The 27,124-nt window shown below is 41.8% G+C and overlaps 1 protein-coding gene across 1 annotated transcript; it reads right to left on the bottom strand.

Moving 5' to 3' along the window:
* Positions 1 to 1,363: 1,363 nt before the first annotated feature.
* Positions 1,364 to 26,067, bottom strand: SERPINB5 (serpin family B member 5). The gene is made up of 6 exons (XM_056521006.1): positions 25,897 to 26,067; positions 22,725 to 22,862; positions 13,933 to 14,050; positions 12,968 to 13,110; positions 8,009 to 8,176; positions 1,364 to 2,168 (listed from the first exon to the last, which is right to left on the bottom strand). The coding sequence occupies exons 1-6, from the start codon at positions 26,062 to 26,064 to the stop codon at positions 1,764 to 1,766; spliced, it is 1,140 nt and encodes a 379-aa protein (XP_056376981.1). The 5' UTR covers positions 26,065 to 26,067; the 3' UTR covers positions 1,364 to 1,763.
* Positions 26,068 to 27,124: the final 1,057 nt, after the last annotated feature.

The raw sequence follows: 27,124 nt of genomic DNA, 5'->3' as shown, positions 1-27,124 counted from the left end.
GGGCATTATATGTGAGGGGCGCATGTCAGGGGGCATTATATGGGCACATGACAGGGGGCCCCTGTCATGTGCCCCCACATATAATGCCCCCTGTCATGTACCCCTCACATATAATGCCCCGTCATGTGCCCCCACATATAATGCCCCCCTGCCATGTGCCCCTCACATATAATGCCCCCTGAGGGGACAGGACAGGGGGCATTATATGTGAGGGGCACAGGACAGGGGGCATTATATGTGAGGGGCACAGGACAGGGGGCATTATATGTGAGGGGCACATGACAGGGGGGCATTATATGTGAGGGGCACATGTCCGGGGGCATTATATGGGCACATGACAGGGGGCCCCTGTCATGTGCCCCCAGATATAATGCCCCCCTGTCATGTGCACCTCACATATAATGTCCCCTGTCATGTGCCCCCACATATAATGCCCCCCATCATGTGCCCCTCACATATAATGCCCCCTGACATGTGCCCCTCACATATAATGCCCCCTGTCATGTGCCCCCAGATATAATGCCCCCCTGCCATGTGCCCCCAGATATAATGCCCCCTGACATGTGCCCCTCACATATATTGCCCCCTGACATGTGCCCCTCACATATAATGCCCCCTGTCATGTGCCCCCAGATATAATGCCCCCCTGTCATGTGCCCCTCACATATAATACGCCCATGTCATGTGCCCCTCACATATAATGCCTCCATGGGCCATAGCAGTAGATCGTGACCCCGGGGACGGACCGGTGGAGCGGTGGTCGGAACACTGAAGTGGGACAGTAAACAGGCATACAGCCTACAGCCATACGCTGTACATGGCTGAAGGCTGTATGTCTGTGGGGGAAACGTACTCCACCTAATGTGGGGGAACTGTTCTGCACATAATGTGGGGGAACTCTATGCACCTAATGTGGGAAAACTGTACTGCACCTAATGTGGGGGAACTGTACTGCACCTAATGTGGGGGAACTGTACTGCACCTAATGTGGGGAACTGTACTGCACCTAATGTGGGGGAACTATACTTCCCTAATGTGGGGGAACTATACTGCACCTAATGTGAGGGAACTGTACTGCACCTAGTGTGGGGGAACTGTACTGCACCTAGTGTGGGGGAACTGTACTGCACCTAATGGAGGGGAACTGTACTGCCAACCTAATGTGGGGGAACTGTACTGCCAACCTAATGTGGGGGAACTGTACTGCCAACCTAATGTGGGGGAACTGTACTGCCAACCTAATGCGGGGGAACTATACTGCCAACATAATGCAGGGGAACTATAGGGGGGTGGGGGGGCGCATCATAATGAAGTACTCTGTCTTCCAGGCAGCCTTAATATGGCCCTGATCCTAATATATATTTGTATAGATACAGGAATATGTTCATAGTATTCCTACTCTGCTGAAAAAAAAACACTTAGCGTGACTACAGGGAGAGTTACTGTCATCAGAGACTATATAATGTCTCCATGATTTATTTTCCATGTACTGTCATTATTTGTGTAATAAAAATGACATTTTGATATCTGAAAGATCTTCCACATGTTTCCTTTAGTTACCAGATTTAAACCAGATCCAGAGATCTGTACATTCTTTATTGCTGGAATCAAAGACAGATGGGTGCTTTTATCTTAAATGTTGTTGTTTATTAGAGAACAACAGCAACATAACAAAATGTCTGTGTATTCCTACTTGAATACATGACCTGCAGGTTCTATTATGAAAAATGAATTACTAAAAATGACAATCTTATATAGATTACTTAAGATGATACTGAAGGGCCTGCATACCTGCCAAAGAATAGTATAGCCTGTGTTTTGCTGTGTTTTATAGTGAACAGGAATGGATGGTTAACATTACATTCAGTTTTTGGCATCAAGACTCTCTCTCGTATCACACCTGGTACCTCGGAACCATCCTCTCCTATATCTATGCTAGCTTCATAAATTGCTTCAGATATAAAAAGACCCTTTTTCTCTGACATTCCAGAAAAATCCGCCACCTCTTCATTGAAGGCGTCATTTACTCCCAGGCTCCTCAGATTGTCCTTTAGGTTGTATTTGCTTTCTATCTTGAACTTAGGCAAACTCAACTTTACTTTGCTGTTGGCCATCATGCTTGGGTTGGTCCAGTTGATATAATTTTCATATGTCAGTTCCTTTTCCACCTAAAATAAGGAAAACAATTAACATATAACACCATAATCCATGTTCTTCAGGTTCAATAAACCTATTGTATAGTTTTGTCTACTTTTTAAAGGTGTATTTATGGAATACAGTAAATCAATCGTTCTATGTTATTTCACTACATATTTTGCATTTGTATTAATACTAGTGTTGAGCGGCATAGGCCATATTCGAATTCGCGAATATTCGCGAATATATGGATGAATATTCGTCATATATTCGCGAATATTCGCATATTCGTTATATTCTCGTTTTATTTTCGCGTATGCGAAAATACGCGTATGCGAAAATTAGCATATGTGAAAATTCGCATATGCGAAAAGTAGTATATGCTAATTTTCACATATGCGAACTTTCGCACGCCAGTCTCACACAGTAGTATTACAGCCTTCTTTACACCACACAAGCTGGAAGCAGAGAGGGGTGATCACTGTGATGTGTACTGTGAAGAAAAAAAAAACGAATATTCGTAATTACGAATATATAGCGCTATATTCGTGAAATTCGCGAATTCGCGAATATGCGTTATTCGCGAATAATATTCGAATTGCGAATATTCGCGAGCAACACTAATTAATACATTTTCTTTTCAACTTCCATCTAATTTGCTTTATATTTATACACACTATATTGTTTTGGGTCATGTCCAAGGGCAATGAAAAAACAAAGGCAAGAAGCCTTGTCTGCATACACTATGGAGGAGATTTCTAAAAACCTGCGCAGAGAAAAAGTTGACCAGTTGCCCATAACAACCAGAATGTTCTATTGTTTACTGTGGCTCTTCATGGTATACAAATAAGAGGGCTAGTCCCATGATGCCAGATTGACACCACATCTTTGGACTGTATTCGACAAATAGACTGGGAAAATCTCCCTCCTATATACAATTAAAGGGGTACTCCCCTGGAAAAAAAAATGTTTACATCAACTGGTGCCAAAAAATTTAACAGATTTTTAAATTACTTCTATTTAAAAATCTTAATCCTTTCAGTACTTATCAGCTGCTGTATGTTCCACAGGAAGTTCTTTTCTTTTTGGATTACCTTTCTGTCCGACCACATTGCTCTCTGCTGACATCTCTGTCCATTTTTGGAACTGTCCGGAGCAGGATAGGTTTGCTATGGGGATTTGCTCCTACTCTGGACAGTTCCTGACATACTTCCTCTGGAACATACAGCAGCTGATAAGTACTGGAAGGTTTAAGATTTTTAAATAGAAGTAATTTACAAATCTGTTTAACTTTCTGGCACCAGTTGATTAAAAAATAGTCATTTAAATGGGCACTGTCAGATACAAAAACTTTTGAGATGTTGTAAAGTATCAAATTGCTTTCATTAGAAAATTTTCAGTATTTCATACTGATAAAGCCAGTCAAACAACTTCCCCCCCTGCCTGCTTGGACACATACTAGTCCTGCTGTGTCCATGCATCATCACCTATGTCATGGACACACTTCCTTGATTGACAGCTGTGAGCGCAGGGCTCACAGCTGGAGGAAAAATCCTCCCACTGTCAGCTTGTGTCCCGCTACTGTCAGTGAGGACAAACTGGGAGTTGTAGTTTTGCTAATGCAAGGGGAGATGTGAGCAGACAGCATACTGAGGGAGGGGGCGGAGACCTGAACAGTGAGGCAACGCCCCCTCCCTTTGAGAGGAATTCAGACTAGTGAGCTAAATTAAAAGTGTAATAAATAAATTAAGGTGCTAAACACATATAAATTAGATGGTCAGGATTAGGTACTGAGTGATATATAAAAAAATATATTTTTGGTTGGATCTGACGGGTACGCTTTAAGCCCAAAAATAGTGTCCTTACAGCATACAGTTGATGCGTATGTCAAGATATCATTGTGTCAACTGTACTGAAAAGCCCAGTTAACTACACTTTTTAATACAACTGTCTTTAAAAAATACCATGTGGTATAAGTTTCATTTTTTAATGGTACTTATATGTAATACTTAGGCATGGTGTTACCCTTGTGCAAACACAGTAAAGAGGGAATCCTGCTGCGAGTTACACAACCATTGAGTGGAATGGGTCCACAGACAGTCCACAATATTGTCAGATTTGCGGACTGTCCGTGGACCCATTCAAATGAATGGTAGCGTAACTCGCAGTGGGTTTCCTGCAGCGGGAAACCAGCTGCTAGTTACTTGCATGTGGACGCACTCTAAAAATCGAAATAATATCTGCTCTCAAGGCCCAGATAATAAAAATGACACGAATAGTATATTAGTTTGAAGGTTTTATTAGATTGAGGGTATAAGCAGTTAAAAAGCCTAGATGGTATATATGTAAAAAAGCATATAGCTGTAAAACTGTAGCCACAGTAATAAAAATAGTACTAATTGTGAAAAACAATGTTAACAATGCACATTATATAAACTGGATTCTGTACTATGAGTGAAATGGTATTGATGGAATTGATGGGGGTTGTGGTAATATTACCCCTGTAGAGTAAATGCACTAGTAGCAATGTGGGTTGTAGTAGTCTTTAGCACTCATACAGACAATATGGACTGTAGGCCACACAATGATCAAAGATGCATAAATCAGTGTATGCTATTTATGAAATTAAAGAGATCAGGGAGAATCTGAAAAGTGTATAGCTTCATCTATATTTGCATTTATATCTAGCTTTATCTGTATCCAGCATTCATCACAGTGAAATTTACTCTTTTTCTCACTACTAAGTACTAGTAAGGGTGCGTTCACACTGAGTAATTCAAGAGGAATTTACTCAAGTAATTCCTCTTGAATTCTCCGCTTAGAAATAATTAGCATCTACTTTGTCATTGACTTCAATGTATTTGACTCTACACTGTTCACACTGCGTAAATTCCGCACGCGGAATTCCGCCGCAGAATTCTGTTCATTTTTTTGCCGAATACGCGAGAAGAAGTCCATTGAAGTCAATGGTAAAAAAAAAATTCCGCTTGAAATAGTGTCTGCACAAAAATAAATAAAAAGGGAAATTCCAATTGATGGTTGTAGTCCAGCAAAAAAAAAAATACAGTTACCTCCTATATTCCGTGTTAATTTTTACATGAAGATTCCTCTCCTATTCCTCAGTGTGAACACATCCTAAGACTATTTCAAAATGGTTACATATTAGTACTGTGCCACACTGCCGCCCAGTGGAGTATCATTTAATTACAAGGCACTTTATCACAGCCTCTATTACAGCCAGGAGCTGCACACCAAACCCAGCATATTTAATAGGACTAGACTGGACTGCTGCCAGAAGTATCATTTTTATTATCATTTTCTGGAAGAATTTTCTTCTAGATTTTGATGAGCTGTTGTGGAGGTCAGCCCAGGAGATCAACAGTTCCATATAGTAGCTGTAGAACGCAGTAGAAGCAGAGAACAAGACAAAAGCCTAGTATGTAATGTAGCTAAGGATCAGCACCAGGAATGAAATAATTCAAGGGAAAGACCATATGTAGAGTCATAACCAGGAACGATAGCACAAAAAACAAGAAAAGGGTATAAATCAACAGGAGATGCATGGCCAGGACAATTACCTTTGTAGGCCAAGAACCTGTTGTTATCATTTGCCTTAGCAACTTGATGGCAAAGTGCAGTCTGAGCAGGACAGCCACAGCCCAAAGCAGCGGTGCCATGGTGGAAGATGAATGCTAGAGAAAGAGAACAGAAAGTGTCCAGATGTCTGGTGATTGGATGGAGTCTTGGCTGAAACTGGGAGAGGTGTGTAACACATCCCATGCATCTGACTCCTTCAGAATTCAAAATCTTTAAAGAGGTTTTATGGGACAATATTGGGGTCATAGCTGCTCAGCTCCTATTCCTATGGTTGAGCTGCAGTTACCTGCCCCACCTCTATACAAGGAGCGGCAGAGGGATTCCAGTCCTGTTCACTGTGTGGTGCAGGGCGCTGAACCCCACCAATCAGATACTGATGACCTTTCCTGGGGATCGGTCATGAGTCATATAGTCCCAGAAAAAAAAACATGAATGCCATCTATTTTGATAAGCAAAGGAATCCTTGTAGTAAGTATAACACTTTCGGTGTTATAAGTGATAATTTAAGTCAGAGCCTCCATCAGGGGGGTACAACTGGTACCCCAGTAAGGGACCCAAACACCAGGGGGCCCGGAAGGCCCAACACTTTTTTTTCTTCCTTTGGGTCAGTCACCGAACGCCACTATAAATTGACTGACAGACTGACTGTATTCTGTACAGTCAGTCAATCACAATGTCATGCTGCGCTGCCGTACATACCTCTACTGCCGTACATACCTCCGCTGCACTATCATCCAGCGTGCCGGCCCTGACGTCATATCAGCAGCACTGTGGCTATGCTGAGAAGAGGAGAGTGGAACAGTCTTCTGACTAGTCAGCACTCAGCTAAAGAGTGGCGCCATGGAGAAAAGCTTGACGACCAGGTTACTGTCTGTCTATTTAAAAAATATATATGTATGACTGGGGGCATAAGGGGGAACTGTGTGGACATTAGCGTATGGGTAAATGGCTGTGGAAGGTAGTTGGGGCCTGCTGTCTGGGGGCAATATTTCTGGAGGCTGAGACCTTCAACTATATGGGGTTAACTATTAGCAGCACAGAGGGGCCTACAACAACTGTATGGAGGCAAGTTGCCCCTATATATTTGTTGTAGACTCCTCTTTACTAACAGTTGCCCTCATATCGTTTTATGGGCCCACCATATAGTTTGGATAGTCCCCTCTGATAATAGTTGCCCCATAATGGGGGCAACTATTAATAGAGGGGCCTACCCAAACTATATGAAACAACACATATGCCCAACCCTATTACTGACTAAAATATAACTTTTTTGCATAACCCCTTAAATAAGCCCATTCTCTAATAAAACTTTATATCAACCCTTAGTACCTTTTTCAAATAAAATAATATAAACAAAAATGAATAGACATATGTGATGTCGCCGCGTGCGTAAATGCCAGAACTATTAAAATATAATGTTAATTAAACCACACAGTTAATGGTGCAAATGTAGAAATGTTTGTTCCAAAGTCCAGAATTGCGTATTTTTGGTCACTTCCCATATTGTAAAAAATTTATAAAAAGCGATCAAAAAGTCCCATCAAAACAAAAATGGTATCGATAAAAAATACAGATTACAGCACAAAAAAGTTACCCTCATACAGCCTTGTTTTTGGCGAAAGCCCCTCAAATTCAAATTTGCCCTACCAAAAATTTTTGGGTCGGATTTTTTGAAGATTTTGTTTTGAAATGCAAACACATAAAGCTGGATAACGGAGCACTCACCCGCTCAAACGTCCCAAGCTGGCAGGCTGTCACCGATGTGTAGTCATATCTTGACAGGGAGGCGATGGATGGTCTGGGGGGAGCTCAGATGACGGCTACGGACCGTATCACGCCACTTGGCGCTTCGTCAGGCCTCACGGTGCGGCCTGACGAAGCGCCAATTAGCGTGATACGGTCCGTGAGTAGCTCTGTTCACTGAGCAGTTTGGCACCCTGTCATCAGTATGTTTTCACTGGAAAACCCCTTTAACAAATTGTCAGCTAACTGAGGTTATTGTACTTTACAGTAAGTCCTAATGCCCTCAATATCCATGTTCTATAAAATCATATATGTCTATTATGCATGCCACTCTACCTTCGTCATTAATCTACATTAAAAAAAATATACAAATGCTGCTCTTGCCTGCCATGCCGGTTCTACATATCATCAGATATCTAGTAAATACATTTCATTATAGCAGACTGATTCATAATAGGAAAATTCACTACAGATTATATACCATGTATACCATATATATAGTAATGTGATTTTATTGTCATAATGCTGTTACCTTTTCCAGTCCAGTGGAGTCATCCTCAATGCTTTTTGGCATAATAATAAGCATACTCATTTGCTTGCCTGTAAATGGGATATCCAGGATCATCAAATTCTGTTCATTCAGAGTTCTAATACCGAGTCGTGCATCAAGCTGCATCATCTGAACTGGTTTAGTTTCCGTCTAAATAAAAGGACATGTGTGTCTTTAGTTTTGTTATTATTAATAATCAAATATATATTCTAGTATATTTAGTATATATTAAATGGAAACATACTGTTCTGTACAACATTCAATAAACTATGGGGGAGATTTATCAAAACCTGTGCAAAGGAAAAGTTGCCCAGTTGCCCATAGCAACCAATCAGATCGCTTCTTTCATTTTGCAGAGGCCTCGTTAAAAATGAAAGAAGTGTGCTGATTGGTTGAGATGGGCAACTGGGCAACTTTTCCTCTGCACAAGTTGTGATAAATCTCCCCATATGTGTTTTTAGAATGTGACATGCTTGCGTGTGTTTGTGTGTAAACTGCTAACAAAACATATTTAAAAAAATGACTCTCTATACCAGTGTTTTCCAAACATTGTGTCTCCAGCTGTTGCAAAACTACAACTCTGAGCCCACAATGTGTGTGTTATTGCAGGTCAGTTCTATTAAAGTGAATGGAGCCAAACTGTGATACCGCACACAACCTAAGACAAAAAATTGCTCAGTTTTACTATTTCTGGAAAACCTCTTTGAGGCTATGTTCACACAACGGATGGACATTCCGCAAACTGCGGGGCGCACAGGACCTCATAGACGGCTATGCATTCCTTGCGGAGTTCACAGAAAGAATGAACGTGCTCCTTCCACCGTGTGCACAGCACAGCAAAATCCCATTGAATTCAACAACAATAAGCTGTCTAGGGCTGCAGTACACCTTTAAACTGTGCATTCAAAAATATTTTTGTGAATTTTTCTGTAACTTTTTCTATAATATGCACTATTAAACGGGTTGCCTTCAGAGACATGAATGGAGGGGGCGTGGTGTGATGCCACAAGGGGGCATGGTGTTACGTCACGTCTCCAGTCATGGAAACACAGAGGTTTCCGAGACTGGAGCAGCAGCCCGGCACAGAATGCCGGGTGCTGCACGGGGATCATGGGGGGTCCCAGTGGTGCCCCCCCCCCTCCCCCGCGATCAGACATGTCTATATCCGGAATACCCCTTTAACTCTTCAGGCATTCAAAAGTGGCATAAAGCAGGTGCCGGTCAGTCAGGGGGACTGATCATGACCTTTACAGCATGATTGTGGGGTCCCAAGCAGTCTGAAAAGCAGAGCACCAATAACACTGATCAGTGCCATCATAGGATTGTACAGCGCCGATCAGGTTGTATTAGAGCGTCAATAACATTGAAAACTGCTTTACTATGGCATTGCATAGAACAGTTCAATTAAAAGATTGAATTAAATAGTCCCCTATCTGGACTATTTAAAATTAAAAAAAAAGTTTATGATTATAAATAGGTCCCTAAATAGGCCCCCTAAAAAAGGTCTAAATTACGCAATGTTTTAAACCCCTTAAAGGGGTACTCTGCCCCAGGACTCCAAAGGATCTTGGCTGCAGCACCTCGCTGTCATTACTGCACAGAGCAAACTCGCTCTGTGAGTAATGACGGGTAATACAGGGGCCAGAGCATTGTGACATCACGGCTCCGCCCCCTCGTGACATCACAGCCCGCCCTCTCAATAAAAGTCTATGGGAGGGGGAGTGACGGACCCCTGCGATCCTTTGGATGGGGATAAGATGTCCCTGGGTGGAGTACCCCTTTAAGGACACAGACCATTTTGGCCCTTCCTTTTTTTTATATATATAACTGTTTATTTTTATATTTTATAAACAATTTTTCATTTTAACAGTAAGGAAATCAAGAAAGAAAAAAACAGACATTGAAAACAAATAAAAAGAAAATATATCGGTATTATCTTAATCCGAACCAATAAGTTGTTAGTCCTCGCATGACTCTTTTATTTTTCCAGCTACAGACCCATAAGGGCTAGTTTTTTCATGACCAATAATACTAATGACACCTTTCATTTTATCATAAAAAAAAAAACAAAGTAAATCAAAATGAAATTAAAAAGAAAGCCACAATTTTGCAACTTCTGGGAGTTTTGTAATTACACAGTGCACTTTATGGTAAAAATGTCATGTTATCTTTATTCTGTAGGTCAATGCGATTAAGATGATACCTAATTTACATACCTTTTCTATAATTGGGGGCTGTAAGAGGGCTAATTTTTTGCGCTGTGATGGCATAGCTTTATGCAGTGTGATTGGCACTCCACTGCATCAGACTGAATCATTGGATAAGTCGATCTGGCAGCCAAAGGCAAGTAATGGGACCCTCAGCTGCCATTTTAGCACATCGGACCCCATCACATCGCAGGGGTCCGATAAGCCCCCTGAGCTAACTGGCAATAGGCATTTATGCCTTTACACGCTGTGATAGGCATTGATCACAGAGACTAAAGGGTTAATAATGGGAAGCAGCAATATCCCAGCTCCCTGTCATTAGCGGTGAGTGGCTTGCTACTGACAGTAACCGACTCTCACCGCATGTGACATGAGCTCAGCTCCTGCCCTCACTTTATAGTCATTTCATGCTCCAGGGTGTACATTTACAATGTCCAATGTCGTCTAGAAATTAAATAAAAATTAAAAATAAACACATATTTAGTACCGTCGTGTTTGGAAATGTCCAAAATATAATGTTAATGACATCAGACATAAAAAAGATGGCAGAATTGATGATTAATTATTTAAAAAAATATATATTTTTTAAATTATTTCAGAAAAGCCCAACTATTTAAAAAAAAAAAAAACCCAACCTAAATTAAAATGGTACCAATAAAATCTACAGATCAAGGCCCAAAAAAGTGCCCTCATACAGCCACCAAGTAGATAAAAAACAATCAGTTATAAATAAACATACTTATTTTCTTACAAGACGTTAAAGGGGTACTCCTGGGGAAAACTATTTATTTTAAATCGACTGGTGCCAGAAAGTTAAACAGATTTGTAAATTACTCCTATTAAAAAATCTTAATCCTTCCAGTACTTATCAGCTGCTGTCTAGTACAGAGGAAGTTCTTTTCTTTTTGAATTTCTTTTCTGTCAAACCACAGTGCTTTCTGCTGACACCTCTGTCCATGTCAGCATAGGTTTGCTATGGGGATTTGCTCCTGGTTTGGACAGTTCCAAAAATGGACAGAGGTGTCAGCAGAGAGCACTGTGGTCAGACAGAAAAGAAATTCAAAAAGAAAAGAACTTTCTCTGTAGTATACAGCAGCTGATAAGTACTGGAAGGATTAAGATTTTTGAATAGAAGTAATTTACAAATCTGTTTATCTTTCTGGCACCAGTTGATTTAAAATAAATAGTTTTCCATCAGAGTACCCCTTTAATACATTTTTCGAAGTAGTCAAATAATAAAAAATATATAAATTGTATATCGTTATAATCGTATTGACCTACAGTATAAAGATATTATGTTATTCTCACCCTAATGTGCACTTTATATAAATATCTCCGCCTCCCCTCAAGGGTTTAGGATAATTTTAACTTATATTTTGTGGAAAAATTAGTTATCGCATTATAAATGAAAAATAGTTTCGCTTAAAATAACTCTGATATGGCTCTGCAGGCGGAAAATTAAAAGATTTATGAATATTAAAGGGGGAGGAGGAAAAAGGGGAAAAAAAAAAAGACTGTTCCCTTAATGAGTTAATAGTCGTCAGCCAAATATTTACCTCTATCTCTCCCATTCACCCCATATACCGAACATGACCGTTCTGATTGGCCATGTGTTTTGAATGGGAAGCGAAGAGGTAAGCAGTTGGAATTCAATATGCATGATCTTTCTCTCCCCTGACATCAGCTGATACAATGTAACAAACAAGCTGATGTATTTAGTTTACAGAGCGTTGCCTAGGCTGTATACAATTGTATGCACTTAGCTGAGGACTAGGTATATACAGGTCTCTGAATGTAAACAAGAGGGCTCTTACTTACAGCAAATTAAATATATTGAAAATAAGTTACCATATATACTCGAGTATAAGCCGACCCGAATATAAGCCAAGGCCCCTAATTTCACCCCAAAAACCCAGGAAAAGTTATTGACTCGACTATAAGCCTAGGGTGGGAAATACATCATCCCCCTGTCATTATCTAGAACCCCGTCATTAACACCCCCGTCATCATCACCCTGTCATCATTACCCTGTCATCAGCCCCCCTCCCCCCTTCATCATCACCGCCCGTCAATCCCTTCATCAGTGGTCTTCAACCTGCGGACCTCCAGATGTTGCAAAACTACAACTCCCAGCATGCCCGGACCGCCATTGACAGCCTTTTCTCCGCTCCGGGCCGACCCCAGACTAGTGACGTTGCCTTGACGACGATGACGTCTGTGATGTCCCTGCGCATGAACGTCCCTGTGCTTCAAGGCAACGTCACTAGTCCGGGGCCGGCCCGGAGCAGAGAAGAGGGCCTCCCGGTGAAGATGGACAGCCCGGAACGACAAACCCTCCCCACTGGACGGTCCCTGCAGCATAGATGGCTGTCACAGCTCAACCTTCCTTCACACCGAGGGGAGATGAGTAGAAAACTAAAGGGGGGTCTGGATGATGACAAAGGCCGCAGTGGTCTTCAACCTGCAGACCTCCATATGTTTCGAAACTACAATTCCCAGCATGCCCGGACAGCCGATGGCTGTCCGGGCATGCTGGGAGTTGTAGTTTTGCAACATCTGGAAGTCCGCAGGTTGAAGACCACTAAGAAGGGATTGACAGACTGAGAGTTCACTCGAGTATAAGCCGAAAAATCGTGCTGAAAAACTTGGCTCATACTCGAGTAAAAAAGGTAGGGAAATAAAAAAAATGTCACATTTTTTTCAATCATGAATTAGCTATATGTATTATTCATACCTTGGTCACATGGAACTCATTCTCTTTTGTTTCACATTCATTAAATTTATACAACCAGTTTCCTTTGTAGTAAGCAGCTCCCAACACTAGCATATTAGTATTTTCCTTTATCAAGCCCTCGGTCAACACATTCTCCACATTGCCTGCATAAATGTAAGGAAAAAAAATCCTAAATATCATTTGTAGCTAAAACATCAATCGAGATTAACTTTCACAGACAAATAACATGAAACATGCAGATAGGGTTTAAAGTATCGATCATAAATAAATAAATATATTTTTTTATTGAGGCTTTTCCGCCTGCAGTCCCATAATCAATTAATCTAGTGATTGATGCAATAAAAAAAGGGCCATTATAGAGGTACCAATATGTACTTTTATTTAAAAATAATAATATTATTAATTATAACCAACAAAAAATGTAAGAAGGGAATATAAAGCAGGCAGCTGCCATTAGGCCCTGTGGCAGGTATCTTATGTATCTTGTGTATTCTTTCCAGTCTGACCACAGTGCTCTCTGCCGACACCTCTATCAGTTTCAGGAATTGTCCAGAGCAGTATAGGTTTTCTGTGGGGATTTGTTTCTGCTCAGGACAGTTCCTAACATGGACAGAGGTGGCAGTAGAGCACCGTGTCTGACTAAAAAGATTACATGACTTCCTACAAGTACTGTTCTCTAATTATAACGAGATTATTGTGCTAAACATGTCCAAATCTGCACAGTAAAGTTGGAAAATATGTGTAAAAAACATAATTTTCTGATACATTCCTGTTAAAAGAAGTACTCCGCTTCAACAATGTGCTGTTCAATATCAGTCTGACTGTAGACCACGTAGCAAATGTCACAGACAGTTTTTGTCTCTGGAGTACAACTAGCAGTAAAGACCTGCGCAGAGACTTTGAGATAATGTGACTTATTAACAAAGACTGAAAAATATGTAAAGTGCTAAAAAGAGAAAACTTACCGCCAGTAAGGTCTTTTACGGAGGTATTTATCTGGTTTCTGGCTTCTTCAGGGCGGGATTTTATGTCAATTTCTTCCAATTCTGATGGATATGGTTTCCTTACTGAATTAATAAACTCCTAGAAAGAATTTTTTGGGGAATTTTGTTTTATCATATAAACACGTTAGGGCAGATTTATGCCAATAATTCAAGCTTAATTTCCACACAAGGTAATGTGGTCAATGCTTTGCATTACATTATGTAGACATTTTTGACCGTAATCCGGCATAGGTATGTCTTAGCATAAAAGGTACATGCCTTAGTGGAGATGGCTTGAAATGCACCATTCGGTGGGAAAATTCAACCAGTAGGTGGTCTAAAGATGCACCAAATTTATCAAACAGCATGAACCACAGTATAAAAATTGGCACATTCCTAGACCACACACAAAAACAACAACACCAAAACGCTCCCCATATTCATGCAACAAATGTTCACAGTTATCACTGGAGGTGCAGGGAAAACCCAATGACTCTCCTAGCTGAAACTCATGTATTAAGCAAGGACAATCCAGCACTCCAATTCCTGAGCAACATACATGAGGGGGGTTGGGGTTGTGGTAAAACAGTTTAAACTGTTATACATTTTCACCATGTGTTTGAGATTCATAACTTTACTTGTCTTCAGGGCCGATGTTGGGGGGGGGGGGGGGGGGCAGCCTGGGCGGTTGCCCAGGGCCCCCATCCAAAAGGGGTCCCTGAAAAGCTTTAGGACACACTACTGAGTTTTGCTGCGATTTGCGTAAAATCGTGGTGTTTTTGCTACGATTTTCAGCAAATGATGGCAAAATACAGTAGTGTGATTATAGCCCTAAAGCTGTCCGGGCTGCAGAGAGCCCATAGACAGCACTAATAGACTTACTATTGACCTTCTAGGACCTGCAATGACTCCTATAGGCTAGGACTCCTGATGATGTCATCGCAGGTCTTGGAAGATCCATAGTAAGTCTGCTCTGTACAATGAATAGAGAAAGGAGAAGGTAATAGAGGAAAATATAAAGAGGGGCTGGGGATAAATATTCAATTATGGCACATATATCGCTGCCTACCCAGTGTGGTTCCACTAACAGATATTGTGGGGTCTAATTTAAGATTTTAACCCCTTGAAGACACAGCTCATTTTTGCCATAATTTTTCCATCCCCAGACCCATATGGGGCTTGTTTTTTGGCACCATCAATTGTATTTTGTAATGACCCCTTTCATTCTTCTATAAAGTATATGGAGCAGCCAAAAAAGATTATTTTGTGGGGAAATTGAAAAGAAAACTGCAATTTAGCTAATTTTGGAGGATTTTAGTTTTCATGCAGTGCACTGTACGGTAAAACTGACAGGTTCTCTTTATTCTGTGGGTCCATATGATTTAAATGATCCCCATATCATATGCTTTTCTATTATTGTACTAGTTTTAAAAAACTCAGACTTTTTAACAAAATAAGTTTGTTTAAAATCTGACCCCTATCATTTTCTCATTTTTCCGCATACAGGGCTGCATGAGGGCTAATTCTTTTGCGCCGTGATCTGTGGTACAGTATGGAGCATGAAGCTGGGCATTATTACAATGTAAGGGGCACAAAGGGGGCAATAAGAGGAAAACTTACTGTGTAAAGAATAAAATTAGCACTTTTACTGAGAGGCAGCATTGAGATCTCTGTTATGGTATATGTGGGTGCTCTTACTGACAGGCAGCACTGAGAAGATTACTGTTATAGTATATGTGGGTGCTATTACTGACAGGGAGTACTGAGATTCCGATGCAGCAGTGTCCCATTGAATTCAACAGGATTCTGCTGCTCTGTGCACATGGTGGAATTGCCGTGCCAGATGTTTCCGGCACAGAAATTCAATTTTCTGTGCCCACACAAAGAATTCATTCTTTGTGTGGAGCTGTCTATGGACATTCTGTTGTGTAAACATAGCCGTATAGTGTATGTGGGCACTATTACTAATAGGCAGCATTGAAACGATCACTGTTTAACTGAGTATGGTGACTATTACTACTGTATAAAGAACAAGGACACAGTATTAGGTTATGGTCTACATGGCAAAAATGGGTTGCACAGTCAAAGATCGCCAGGTTGTTCTCCTTGAATTGGGCTGAAAATGTAAGTAAATGTGGTCACACATAGAGAAATCCAGCACAAATCAGTTCTTGCTCTTCAGGTGGTTTATTAAACCCTTAAAACGGCATCATAAAATGTGTGGCTTTCTGTGACCATAAATTTTTTAATTTTATGATGCCGTTTTGTGCTGGATTTCTCTACGTGTCCTTACAAGTTGATGTTGCTCCACAGCTGTCCGTGCACTTTGTTCTTGCAAAGGGAGGAGCTGAGCTGATTTGCACTAAATGGGATCACGTTGTGACCGCCAAATTACCGCAGCCACAAATTCATTCTGGATGGAATTATTATGTTTCTCATGGTGTAGTCACAGCCATTTGGGGTTTGCAGCGCAATCTCATTTACTCACATTAGCTGAGATTCAGCACAGTTCAGGGAGCGCAACATGGTGATCTTTCGTTATGCAATATGGGGTCCCCATTTAAATTTTTTTGCCCATGGCCACACAGTCTAAAACTGGCCCTGCTTGTCTTAGTAGCCAGATGGCACACAGTTTTGTACTGTTTTGGCTGCTAAGAATAAGGACCTGAAGCTGTGATATGTTGTCTTTATATAGGTAGAGTCTACAAAGGGGTACTTGCCTTTATAAGCTTAAAGCCAAGACACTATTCTGGCATAACTGAGGAAAATAGAAGACTGTAAAGCATGGCAGGGAATTTCATGGTTGGATTTTCTTTAAAAGGTATTATCCAGAAATAAAAAAATAATCGACTAACCCTACATAGGCCATCAATATCAGATCATTTGGGTTTAACTTTAGGTTATGACTGATGGAGCTGTGGCACAGCCGCTACCACAAACTACGTCTGATAGGTGAGGGCATTAGAAATCAGACCCCATCGATCTGATATCAGTTTTTAAGATAAATAATTTATTAAGAGCCACTTATAATGTCATTTTGAGGTATTTATAATATAGGAGTTGTCCAACTTATTTAACCCAATAAGGACTCAGCGTTTTTCCATTTTAGCATTTTCGTTTTTTCCTCCTTGCCTTTAAAAAATCATAACTCTTTCAATTTTGCACATAAAAATCCATATGCTGGCTTATATTTTGCGCCACCAATTTTTCTTTGTAATTACATCAGTCATTTTACCCAAAAATCTATGGCGAAACGGAGAATTGTGAGACAAAATTGAAAAAAAAAACGCCATTTTGTAACTTTTGGGGGCTTCCGTTTCTACCCAGTACATTTTTTGGTAAAAATGACACCTTATCTTTATTCTGTAGGTCCATACAATTAAAATGATACCCTACTTATATAGGTTTGATTTTGTCGTACTTCTGGAAAAAATCATAACTACATGCAGGAAAATTTATATGTTTAAAATTGTCCTCTTCTGACCCCTATAACTTTTTTATTTTTCTGCGTATGGGGCGGTATGAGGGCTCATTTTTTGCGCCGTGATCTGAAGTTTTTAACTGTGCCATTTTTGCATTGATAAGACTTATTGATCGCTTTTTATTCATTTTTTCTTGATATAAAAAGTGACCAAAAATGCACTATTTTGGACTTCGGAATTTTTTTGGCGCGCACGCCATTGACCGTGTGGTTTAATTAATGATATATTTTTATAATTCGGACATTTCCACACGTGGCAATACCACATATGTTTATTTTTATTTTTATTTACACAGTTTTTTTTTATGGGAAAAGGGGGGTGATTCAAACTTTTAATAGGGAAGGGGTTAAATGATCTTTATTCACTTTTTTTTTTACTTTTTTTTTGCAGTGTTATAGCTCCCATAGGGACCTATAACACTGCACACACTGATCTTTCACATTGATTACTGGTTTCTCACAGGAAACCAGTGATCGATGATTCTGTCGCTTGACTGCTCATGCCTGGATCTCAGGCACTGAGCAGTCATTCGGCGATCGGACAGCGAGGAGGCAGGTAGGGACCCTCTGGCTGTCCTGTAAGCTGTTCGGGATGCCGCGATTTCACCGCGGCTATCCCGAACAGCTCCCTGAGCTAACCGGCATGCTTTCACTTTAGACGCGGCGTTCAACTTTGAATGCCACGTCTAAAGGGTTAATAGCACGCTGCAGCGCGATCAATGCCGCGCGCTATTAGCCACGGGTTCCGACCGTTGTTAGAGGCCGGGCCCGGCCCGCCACGCAGTGGCCCCGCGTTATAGATCGGGAGCGGACTCATGACGTACCGGTACGTCATGAGTCCTTAAGGGGTTAAAATTGTTCACACTGATTGGGATTGTGCTTAAATTTCACTGATTGTAGGGGGTCCAGCTGCAAAGTGCACAAGGTCGATGGAAATCAAGCAGGCCAGGTCTTCCAGTCTGTGTAGTAACTCTGAGCTCTGGCTAACAGAGGTGGATCCCCTTAATGCATATGGATAACTGTTGGCATAGCAAAACAACCCCTTTTATATAATATTCATAACCTTAACGGGGTACTCCACTGGCCAGTGTTCAGAACATTTAGTTCCAAATGCTGTGTTTGCACTGCGGGGGTTGACCAAGCCACCACACCCCCTCCCATAGATTTGCATTGAGGGGGCGTGGCCTGACGGCATGAGGGGGCGTGATGGATCCCCAGAGCGCACACACATGGTTTGGAACTAAATGTTCCGAACGCTGGCCAGTGGAGTACCCTTTTTAACCCCTTAAGGACCCAGCCATTTTACACCTTAGGACCCGGCCATTTTTTGCACATCTGACCACTGTCACTTTAAACATTAATAACTCTGGGATGCTTTTAGTTATCATTCTGATTCCGAGATAGTTTTTTCGTGACATGTTCTACTTTAACATAGTGGTAAAATTTTGTGGTATCTTGCATCCTTTCTTGGTGAAAAATCCCAAAATTTGAAGCTCTCTGCTTGTAAGGAAAATGGATATTCCAAATAATTTTTATTTTTATTCACATATACAATATGTCTACTTTATGTTTGCATCATAAAATTGACGTATTTTTACTTTTGGAAGACATCAGAGGGCTTCAAAGTTCAGCAGCAATTTTCCAATTTTTCACAAAATTTCCAAACTCACAATTTTTCAGGGACCAGTTCAGGTTTGAAGTGGATTTGAAGGGTCTTCATATTAGAAATACCCCACAAATGACCCCAGTATAAAAACTGCACCCCCCAAAGTATTCAAAATGACATTCAGTCAGCATTTTAACCCTTTAGGAGTTTCACAGGAATAACAGCAAAGTGAAGGAGAAAATTCGCAATCTCCATTGTTTACACTCGCATGTTCTTGTAGACCCAATTTTTGAATTTTTACAAGGGGTAAAAGGAGAAAATGTATACTTCAATTTGTAGCCCAATTTCTCTCGAGTAAGCACATACCTCATATGTCTATGTAAAGTGTTCGGCGGGCGCAGTAGAGGGCTCAGAAGCAAAGGAGCGACAAGGGGATTTTGGAGAGTGCGTTTTTTTTAAATGGTTTTTGAGGGGCATGTTGCATTTAGGAAGCCCCTATGGTGCCAGAACAGCAAAAATCCCCCACATGGCATACCTTTTTGGAAACTAGACCCCTTGAGGTACGTAACAAGGAATAAAGTGAGCCTTAATACCCCACAGGGGTTTCACGACTTTTGCATATGTAAAAAAATAAAAATTAAATTTCACTAAAATGTGTGTTTCCCCCCAAATGTCACATTTTTGCAAGGGTTAATAGCAGAAAATACCCCCCCCCCCAAACATTGTAACCCCATCTCTTTTGAGTATGAACGTATCCCATAAGTTGACCTGAAGTGTACTATGGGTGAACTACAATGCTCAAAAGAGAAGGAGTCATATTTGGCTTTTTGAGAGCAAATTTTGCTCGGGGGCATGTCGCATTTAGGAAACCCCTATGGTGCCAGAACAGCAAAAAAAAAATACATGGCATACCATTTTGGAAACTAGACCCCTTGTGGAATGTAACAAGAAATAAAGTGAGCCTTAATACCCCCCAGGGGTTTCATGACTTTTGCATACGTAAAAAAAAATAAAAAAATTCACTAAAAGATGTGTTTCCCCCCAAATTTCACATTTTTGCAAGGGTTAATAGCAGAAAATACCCCCCAAAATTTTTAACCACATCTCTTCTGAGTATGGAGGTACCCCATAAGTTGACCTGAAGTGCACTACGGGCGAACTACAATGCTCAGAAGAGAAGGAGTCATATTTAGCTTTTTGAGAGCAAATTTTGCTCGGGGGGGGGCATGTCGCATTTAGGAAGCCCATAAGGTGCCAGGACAGCAAAATAACCCCAACATGGCATACCATTTTGGAAACTAGACCCCTTGAGGAATGTAACAAGGCATAAAGTGAGCATTTACCCCCCACTGGTGTCTGTCATATCTTTTTAACAGTGGGCTGTACAAAATTTTTAATTTGCACAGCCCACTGTTCCAAAGATCTGTCAGACACCAGTGGGGTGTAAATTCTCACTGCACCCCTCATTACATTCCGTGAGGGGTGTAGTTTCCGAAATGGGGTCACATGTGGGGTTTTTTTTTTTTTTTTGCGTTTGTCAAAACCGCTGTAACAATCAGCCACCCCTGTGCAAATCACCTCAAATGTACATGGTGCACTCTCCCTTCTGGGCCTTGTTGTGCGCCCCCAGAGCACTTTGAGACCACATATGGGGTATTTCCGTACTCGGGAGAAATTGTGTTACAAATTTTGGGGGGCTTTTTTCCCCTTTACCTCTTGTCAAAATGAAAAGTATAGGGCAACACCAGCATGTTAGTGTAAAAAATTTATTTTTTTATACTAACATGCTGGTGTAGACCCCAACTTCACCTTTTCATAAGGGGTGAAAGGAGAAAAAGACCCCAAGATTTGTTAGGCAATTTCTCCCAAGTACGGCGATACCCCATATGTGACCCTAAACTGTTGCCTTGAAATACGACAGGGCTCCGAAGTGAGAGCGCCATGCGCATTTGAGGCCTGAATTAGGGATTTGCATAGGGGTGGACATAGGGGTATTCTACGCCAGTGATTCCCAAACAAGGTGCCTCCAGCTGTTGCAAAACTCCCAGCATGCCTGGACAGTCAACGGCTGTCCGGCAATACTGGGAGTTGTTGTTTTGCAACAGCTGGAGGCTCCATTTTGGAAAGAGAGGCGTACCAGTCGTTTTTTTTTTTTTTTTATTGGGGAGGGAGGGGGGCTGTGTAGGGGTATGTGTATATGTAGTGTTTTTTACTTTTTATTTTGTGTTAGTGTAGTGTAGTGTTTTTAGGGTACAGTCACACGGACGGGGGATTACAGCGAGTTTCCCTCTGCGAGTTTGAGCTGCCGCGCAAAATTTGCTGCATTGCAAACTTGCAGCCTGATACTCACTGTAAGCCCCCTGCCCATGTGAATGTACCCTGTACATTCACAGGGGGGGAACCTCCAGCTGTTGCAAAACTACAACTCCCAGCATGCACAGTCTCAGTGCATGCTGGTAGTTATAGTTTTGCAACAGCTGGAGGCACTCGGGTTGGGAAACACTGAGTTAGGAAACAATGTTTCCCAACCAGTGTGCCTCCAGCTGTTGCAAAACCACAACTCCCAAACATTCTCAGGCATGCTGAGAGTAGTAGTTCGGCAACATCTTTAGAGCCAGATGTTGCCGAACTACAACTCCCAGCATGCTTGGAGTTGTAGTTTTGCAACATCTGGAGGACTACAGTTTGCAGACCACTAATACAGTGGTTCCCAATCTGTGCCCTTCCAGATGTTGCAAAACTACAACTCCCAGTATGCCAAAACTGTCCAGGCATGCTGGGAGTTGTAGTTCTGCAACATCTGAAGGGCCAGATGTTACAGAACTACAACTTCCAGCATGCCTGGACAGTAAGGGCATGCTGAGGATGTGTAGTTTTGCAACATTTGGAAGGGCACAGTGGTCCAAAAACTGTGGACCTCCAGAAGTTGCAAAACTGCAACTCCCAGCAGGCCCAGACGCCAAGGGCTGTCTGGGCATGCTGGGAGTTGTAGTATACAGGGTCCCAATACAGCAATGCATGTCGCTTTACGGTGACGTGCATTGCTGTAAAGGGCCCGACCGCGGCTGAACATCTACTCACCTCTCGCCGCCGCCGCCGTTTTCATCGTCTGGATCCGGGTCTTCAGGGACGAGGTAAGTACCGGGGCCGGGCCCCAGCACTCCCCCGTCCCCCGACGCGTCCTCCGGTCTTCCTCCCGTCCTCTCCGGACTTCAAGGGGCAGGGCGGGAGGAAGTAACCGCCCCCCCCCCCCCCCCTGCGATTGGTCGGTTAACTAACCGAAGAATCGCAGGGGATCGGAGGAGGTGGCAGGCTTGCCACCTCGCTCCTATTCTTTACCATGGTCCTGGCTGTCTGTGACAGCCGGGATCATGCGAAATTACCGGGCGGTCGGGTCCCAGAGACCCGATCAGCCCGGTATCGCCGCAGATCGCAAGGGCGATTTCCCTTGCGATTTGCGGCGATCGCCGACATGGGGGGCCTACATAGCCCCCCTCGGCGTTTGCCCTGGATGCCTGCTGAAGCATTTCAGCAGGCATCCGGTTCCGATCCCTGCCCGACGCGCGTCAGGGACCGGAAAATGCCAGGACGTACGGGGACGTCCTTAAAGCCCAGGGTGCGGGGACGTCCCCGTACGTCCTGGGTCCTTAAGAGGTTAAAGTCTTTCATATAAACACATGTACTTACTTTCGTGCATTTAAAGCTACTGTCCACATAAAGACGCTTGACCATTTTCAAGGAGGATGCAGCACTAATTCTATTAATGTCTGAAGTTAGAGTTTGAAATCCAAAGTCATAATCTTTGACATTTTCATAGTGAAGAACCTATAAAGGAAAATATAGAGTAACAAACTTTTCAGAATAATTGATTAAAATTGCATAAAATGCATTATCAATATTTAAATGGGAACTGACAGATTCAAAAACTTTTTATATGTTGTACATCTTGGCCAAACATTAACCTTTCTAATATACTTCATAAGAAAATGTTATTTCCTTTTATAGAAATCATGGCCTATAAAATCATGGCTTTGTCCAAGCTGAAGCACAGGCATGGACAAAGTCCAGTAAGTGAGGGTGGGCTGTGCTATCTGTGCTGTCTGATAGGACAAGAGAGAGCACAGAGGAGTGCTATCAGGCAGGAGAAAGCACAGAGGATTACTATAAGACAGGAGAGAGCACAGAGGAGTACTATAAGACTGGAGAGAGCACAGAGGAGTACTATAAGACAGGAGAGAGCACAGAGGAGTGCTATCAGACAGGAGAGAGCACAGAGGAGTGCTATCAGACAGGAGAGAGTACAGAGGAGTACTATCAGACAGGAGAGAGCACAGAGGAGTCCTTTTAGACAGGAGAGAGCACAGAGGAGTACTATCAGACAGGAGAGAGCACAGAGGAGTGCTATCAGACAGGAGAGAGCACAGAGGAGTACTATCAGACAGGAGAGAACACAGAGGAGTCCTATCAGACAGGAGAGAGCACAGAGGAATACTGTCAGACAGGAGAGAGCACAGAGGAGTGCTAGCCCACCCTCACTTATTGGACTTTGTCCATGCCTGTGCTTCAGCTTGGACAAAGCCATGATTTTCTAAGCCATGATTTTCTAATTTCTTATAAAGCCTATTAGAAAGGTTAATGGTTTTGAGAAGGAAACAGCCAAATGGACACAGCTCTTCCACCAAAATACAACTGCACACCTGAATGGCAGATGCAGGCACTTGTTCACACGGCTCAGTAAAAACAACCCTATGTGGTGCTCAACATCAGAACATGAACTTCACAGACAATCTCGGCAAACAGAATATAGATAGGGCACACACCAGGCTGGTCGTCTCACGGTAATGCTTAATTGAAGAACTTGAATATGCAACATACAAACTTCAGTGCAGGACAGACAGGTGAGTAGCAGCAGGGTTACCTGGGTGGGCGACGGTGCCGTTTCGCGCACAGTGGCGCTTCGACTGTCCCTTTAATTCACCACTGTGGGCCAATCAAAGCGCCGCTGTACGCGAAGCGGCACCGTCTCCCGCCAAGGTAGCCCTGCTGCTACTCACCTGTCTGTCCTGCACTGAAGTTTGTATGTTGCATATTCAAGTTCTTCAATAAACCATTACCGTGAGACAACCAGCCTGGTGAGTATCGTATCTATATTCTGTTTGCAGAGATTGTTTAGAAAGGTTAATGTTTTGACAAGAGGTACAACATATAAAAAAACTTTTGAATCTGACAGTGCCCATTTAAACTTGGTGAAGAAGAGATAATGAGCTGGACTGCAAGTAGAAAAGTTTTCTTATGATGATATACAACAGTTAAAACCTGAATTATCATACCACCAGTGATAAAAACAAATGTTCTCTTAACTATTATTTTGGTTGCTAAGACAAAGATTCTATGATTGATCTTGAGATTTAATCCTCATAATTATAATTATAGATGCAATTAATGTTAAAAATAGACAAGTTAAAGAGCAGATCTGTTTTCATCTACAATTCATAGTGAAAATCTTAAGTGTAAAATGTTTAGTAACTTTGGTAAAAAACTTTGGTTACTCAATGTTGTTGCGGAACTATATGTTGTTGCGGGCGCGGGCTTCCGTGTTCATGCCCGCCCCCTCGTGATGTCACGCCCCACCGCGCGACTTCATGCACCACCCCCTCAATATAAGTCTATGACTTGTATAGACTTGCATTGAGGGGGCGGGACGTAATGTGACAGGGTGGGGCGTCATGAGGGGGTGGGCGTGAACATGGAAGCCCGAACCCAGCATTCGGAACACTGAGTTCCGAAAGCTGGGGAGCGGAGTAACCCTTTAAAATTTACTTCCAATGTTGTTTTTTAATTATTTTCAGCTTTGTTAAAATTTTGCTTTACTGGCTAGGTTTACATCTGCTTCAGAGCCCCGTTCAATTATTTATTTTTAAATATAGGGGCATAGTGGGGCATGAGTCATTTTTTCTCCACTGAATTCCTGCTAGTAAACAGACACCAGACGGAATTCCCGACGGACCCCAATAAAGTCATGGGGACCCATGCTGTCCGTTGTGCAATAGACCATCCAGCTCAGTTTTTCTGTCACAAAGGGAGTCTATGACGGAGCTCCAACGCAAATGTAAACCTACCCTTGGTTTGCTCATTTTAAGATGTTGCATGCCATATTCACAACAGTTTGCCTTTGGCAATAGAGAACAGTTTAGTTTTTTGGGGGGAGATTTATCAAGACCTGTGTAGAGAAAGAGTCGTGCAGTTGCCTATAGCAACCAATCAGATCGCTTCTTTCAACAGCATGAACTGCATCATTCAGAGGCTCCTACATCCACAGTAGACATTCAGCAATGCAGTCTTATGACATTAGTTTACTGAATATGAATGTTTACTCAACCTAATCCCATGGGATTCCTGTGTTGGGAAACAAAGAAAGACTTATACAATAACAATGTAAGAAAGGTTTTTTATGGACAGGACAGGTTGGTCCCAGGGTGGTTACTCAAATCCCACACAACCCTTTTAATGAGTACGGGAGTATCTGTTTATACAAACACCTACAGCAATTTCTAATCACCTGATCTAAGCTAACCACGGAGGTAGGTCACCAAGCCAGTCAGTGACAGGCATTTCCTATTGGTTGTAACTGTGGGGAGAATAACAGGGGCCCAGTAGGTTGGGGGGATTAGCCAAGTGATTGATGTTTGTTCTAACCCAGCGCAACCCCTTTACAAAAATGCCAGGCAAACCCCTTTTAGCTAAGCAACCAAATGGTTTTAGGCTTTTGTGTGTTTAAAAAGCCCACTAGTGTCTTGAAGTAATTAAGTCCATAATAAATTCTCTGAACAATCTGTATAATAATGAATATTCCACCTACCTTTTCTATTTGCTTTGCAGTCTCTTCTTTGGCTCCTTTATACGCTAAAGCCAAAGAGGATGACATAGAAAATGGCGAGATTAGGAAACTTTCTGTCTTGCTTTTTTCATTTAAGTTCTTAAATATGTCAGTGGCCAAGGCTGCATTTGCCTGATGAAAAGCTTCCATTATCTAAAAAAAACACAAAACAGTCCATGATTTACCCTGTAGCAATTCATATTGGTCCAACATAATATCAGTTAATGAGGAAATAGTGACCTAGCCTTCCCCTAGGGTTGACAATTACAGTTGAGCATTATATTTATTATATTATTGCTTCTATTAACATTGAGAAAATGAAAACAATCTTTTATTGCAATATATAATTTTGCTCCCAAAGGTTTTATTATATTTTGAAGCCATGGTTAAGGGGGCAATATTTGAGGACTTTATCGTATATATACGCAGGACCCCTACATATCAAGTTAAAGAGTACCTCTCATGAGCTTGTTGACATTTTTTTATTCTCTCAATTAACTCCATCATCATAATAAACCAGCCCCTGCATTTTATTTTTATATCTTTTTAGTTTTCTACCTTGATATTGTACTGTATCTTCTGCTCAGTCTCAGTCAGCTTCAGAGATTGGAAAGGGGCGTTCCCCAGCTGGTGTGACATCATCTCAAGCCCTGCTGGGGAGAACTTCCTCCCTCACTCTGCTACACAAAGCCAAGAGCAGTTAAGTGTGGCTAAGACCACACACACACACCCATCGACTCTGGGCACTGAACTCTACTGTGTGTAAGAGAGCTGAAATATCCAACGCAATATTCAGTAAAATATTTAGCAGAATATTCAGCACTCTGCACTGAAGGCATCATGACTCTATACACTGTGCTGAGCTGAGGTCCCGCCTGCCTTTCTGACTTTTGTCTCTGCCAGGCTGCTGCAGGAGAAAATCTGGTAGCAGAACTGTAGGCAGGATTAGAAGAAGGACACCTGGTAGACAAACTTTTATGCGTTAATTTAACACATAAAGCTACAAAATTTTAGTAATAATTATATTAGAAAAAATAGGCTAATCTATAACATTCATTTTTATTACTCATGACAAATGGTACTAAAAAGTAAATTATCAATGGAAATCAAATTTATTAACCCATGGAGGTCTGGATATGGAGTCACACTCAAAATCAAAGGGGAAAACCACACTACAGGCTGATCCAACTTTGATGTAATATCCTTAAAA

Source organism: Hyla sarda, chromosome 5 (assembly GCF_029499605.1).
Source record: "Hyla sarda isolate aHylSar1 chromosome 5, aHylSar1.hap1, whole genome shotgun sequence".
NCBI classification, from domain to species: domain Eukaryota; kingdom Metazoa; phylum Chordata; class Amphibia; order Anura; family Hylidae; genus Hyla; species Hyla sarda.
This window is presented reverse-complemented; position numbering and strand designations above follow the sequence as displayed.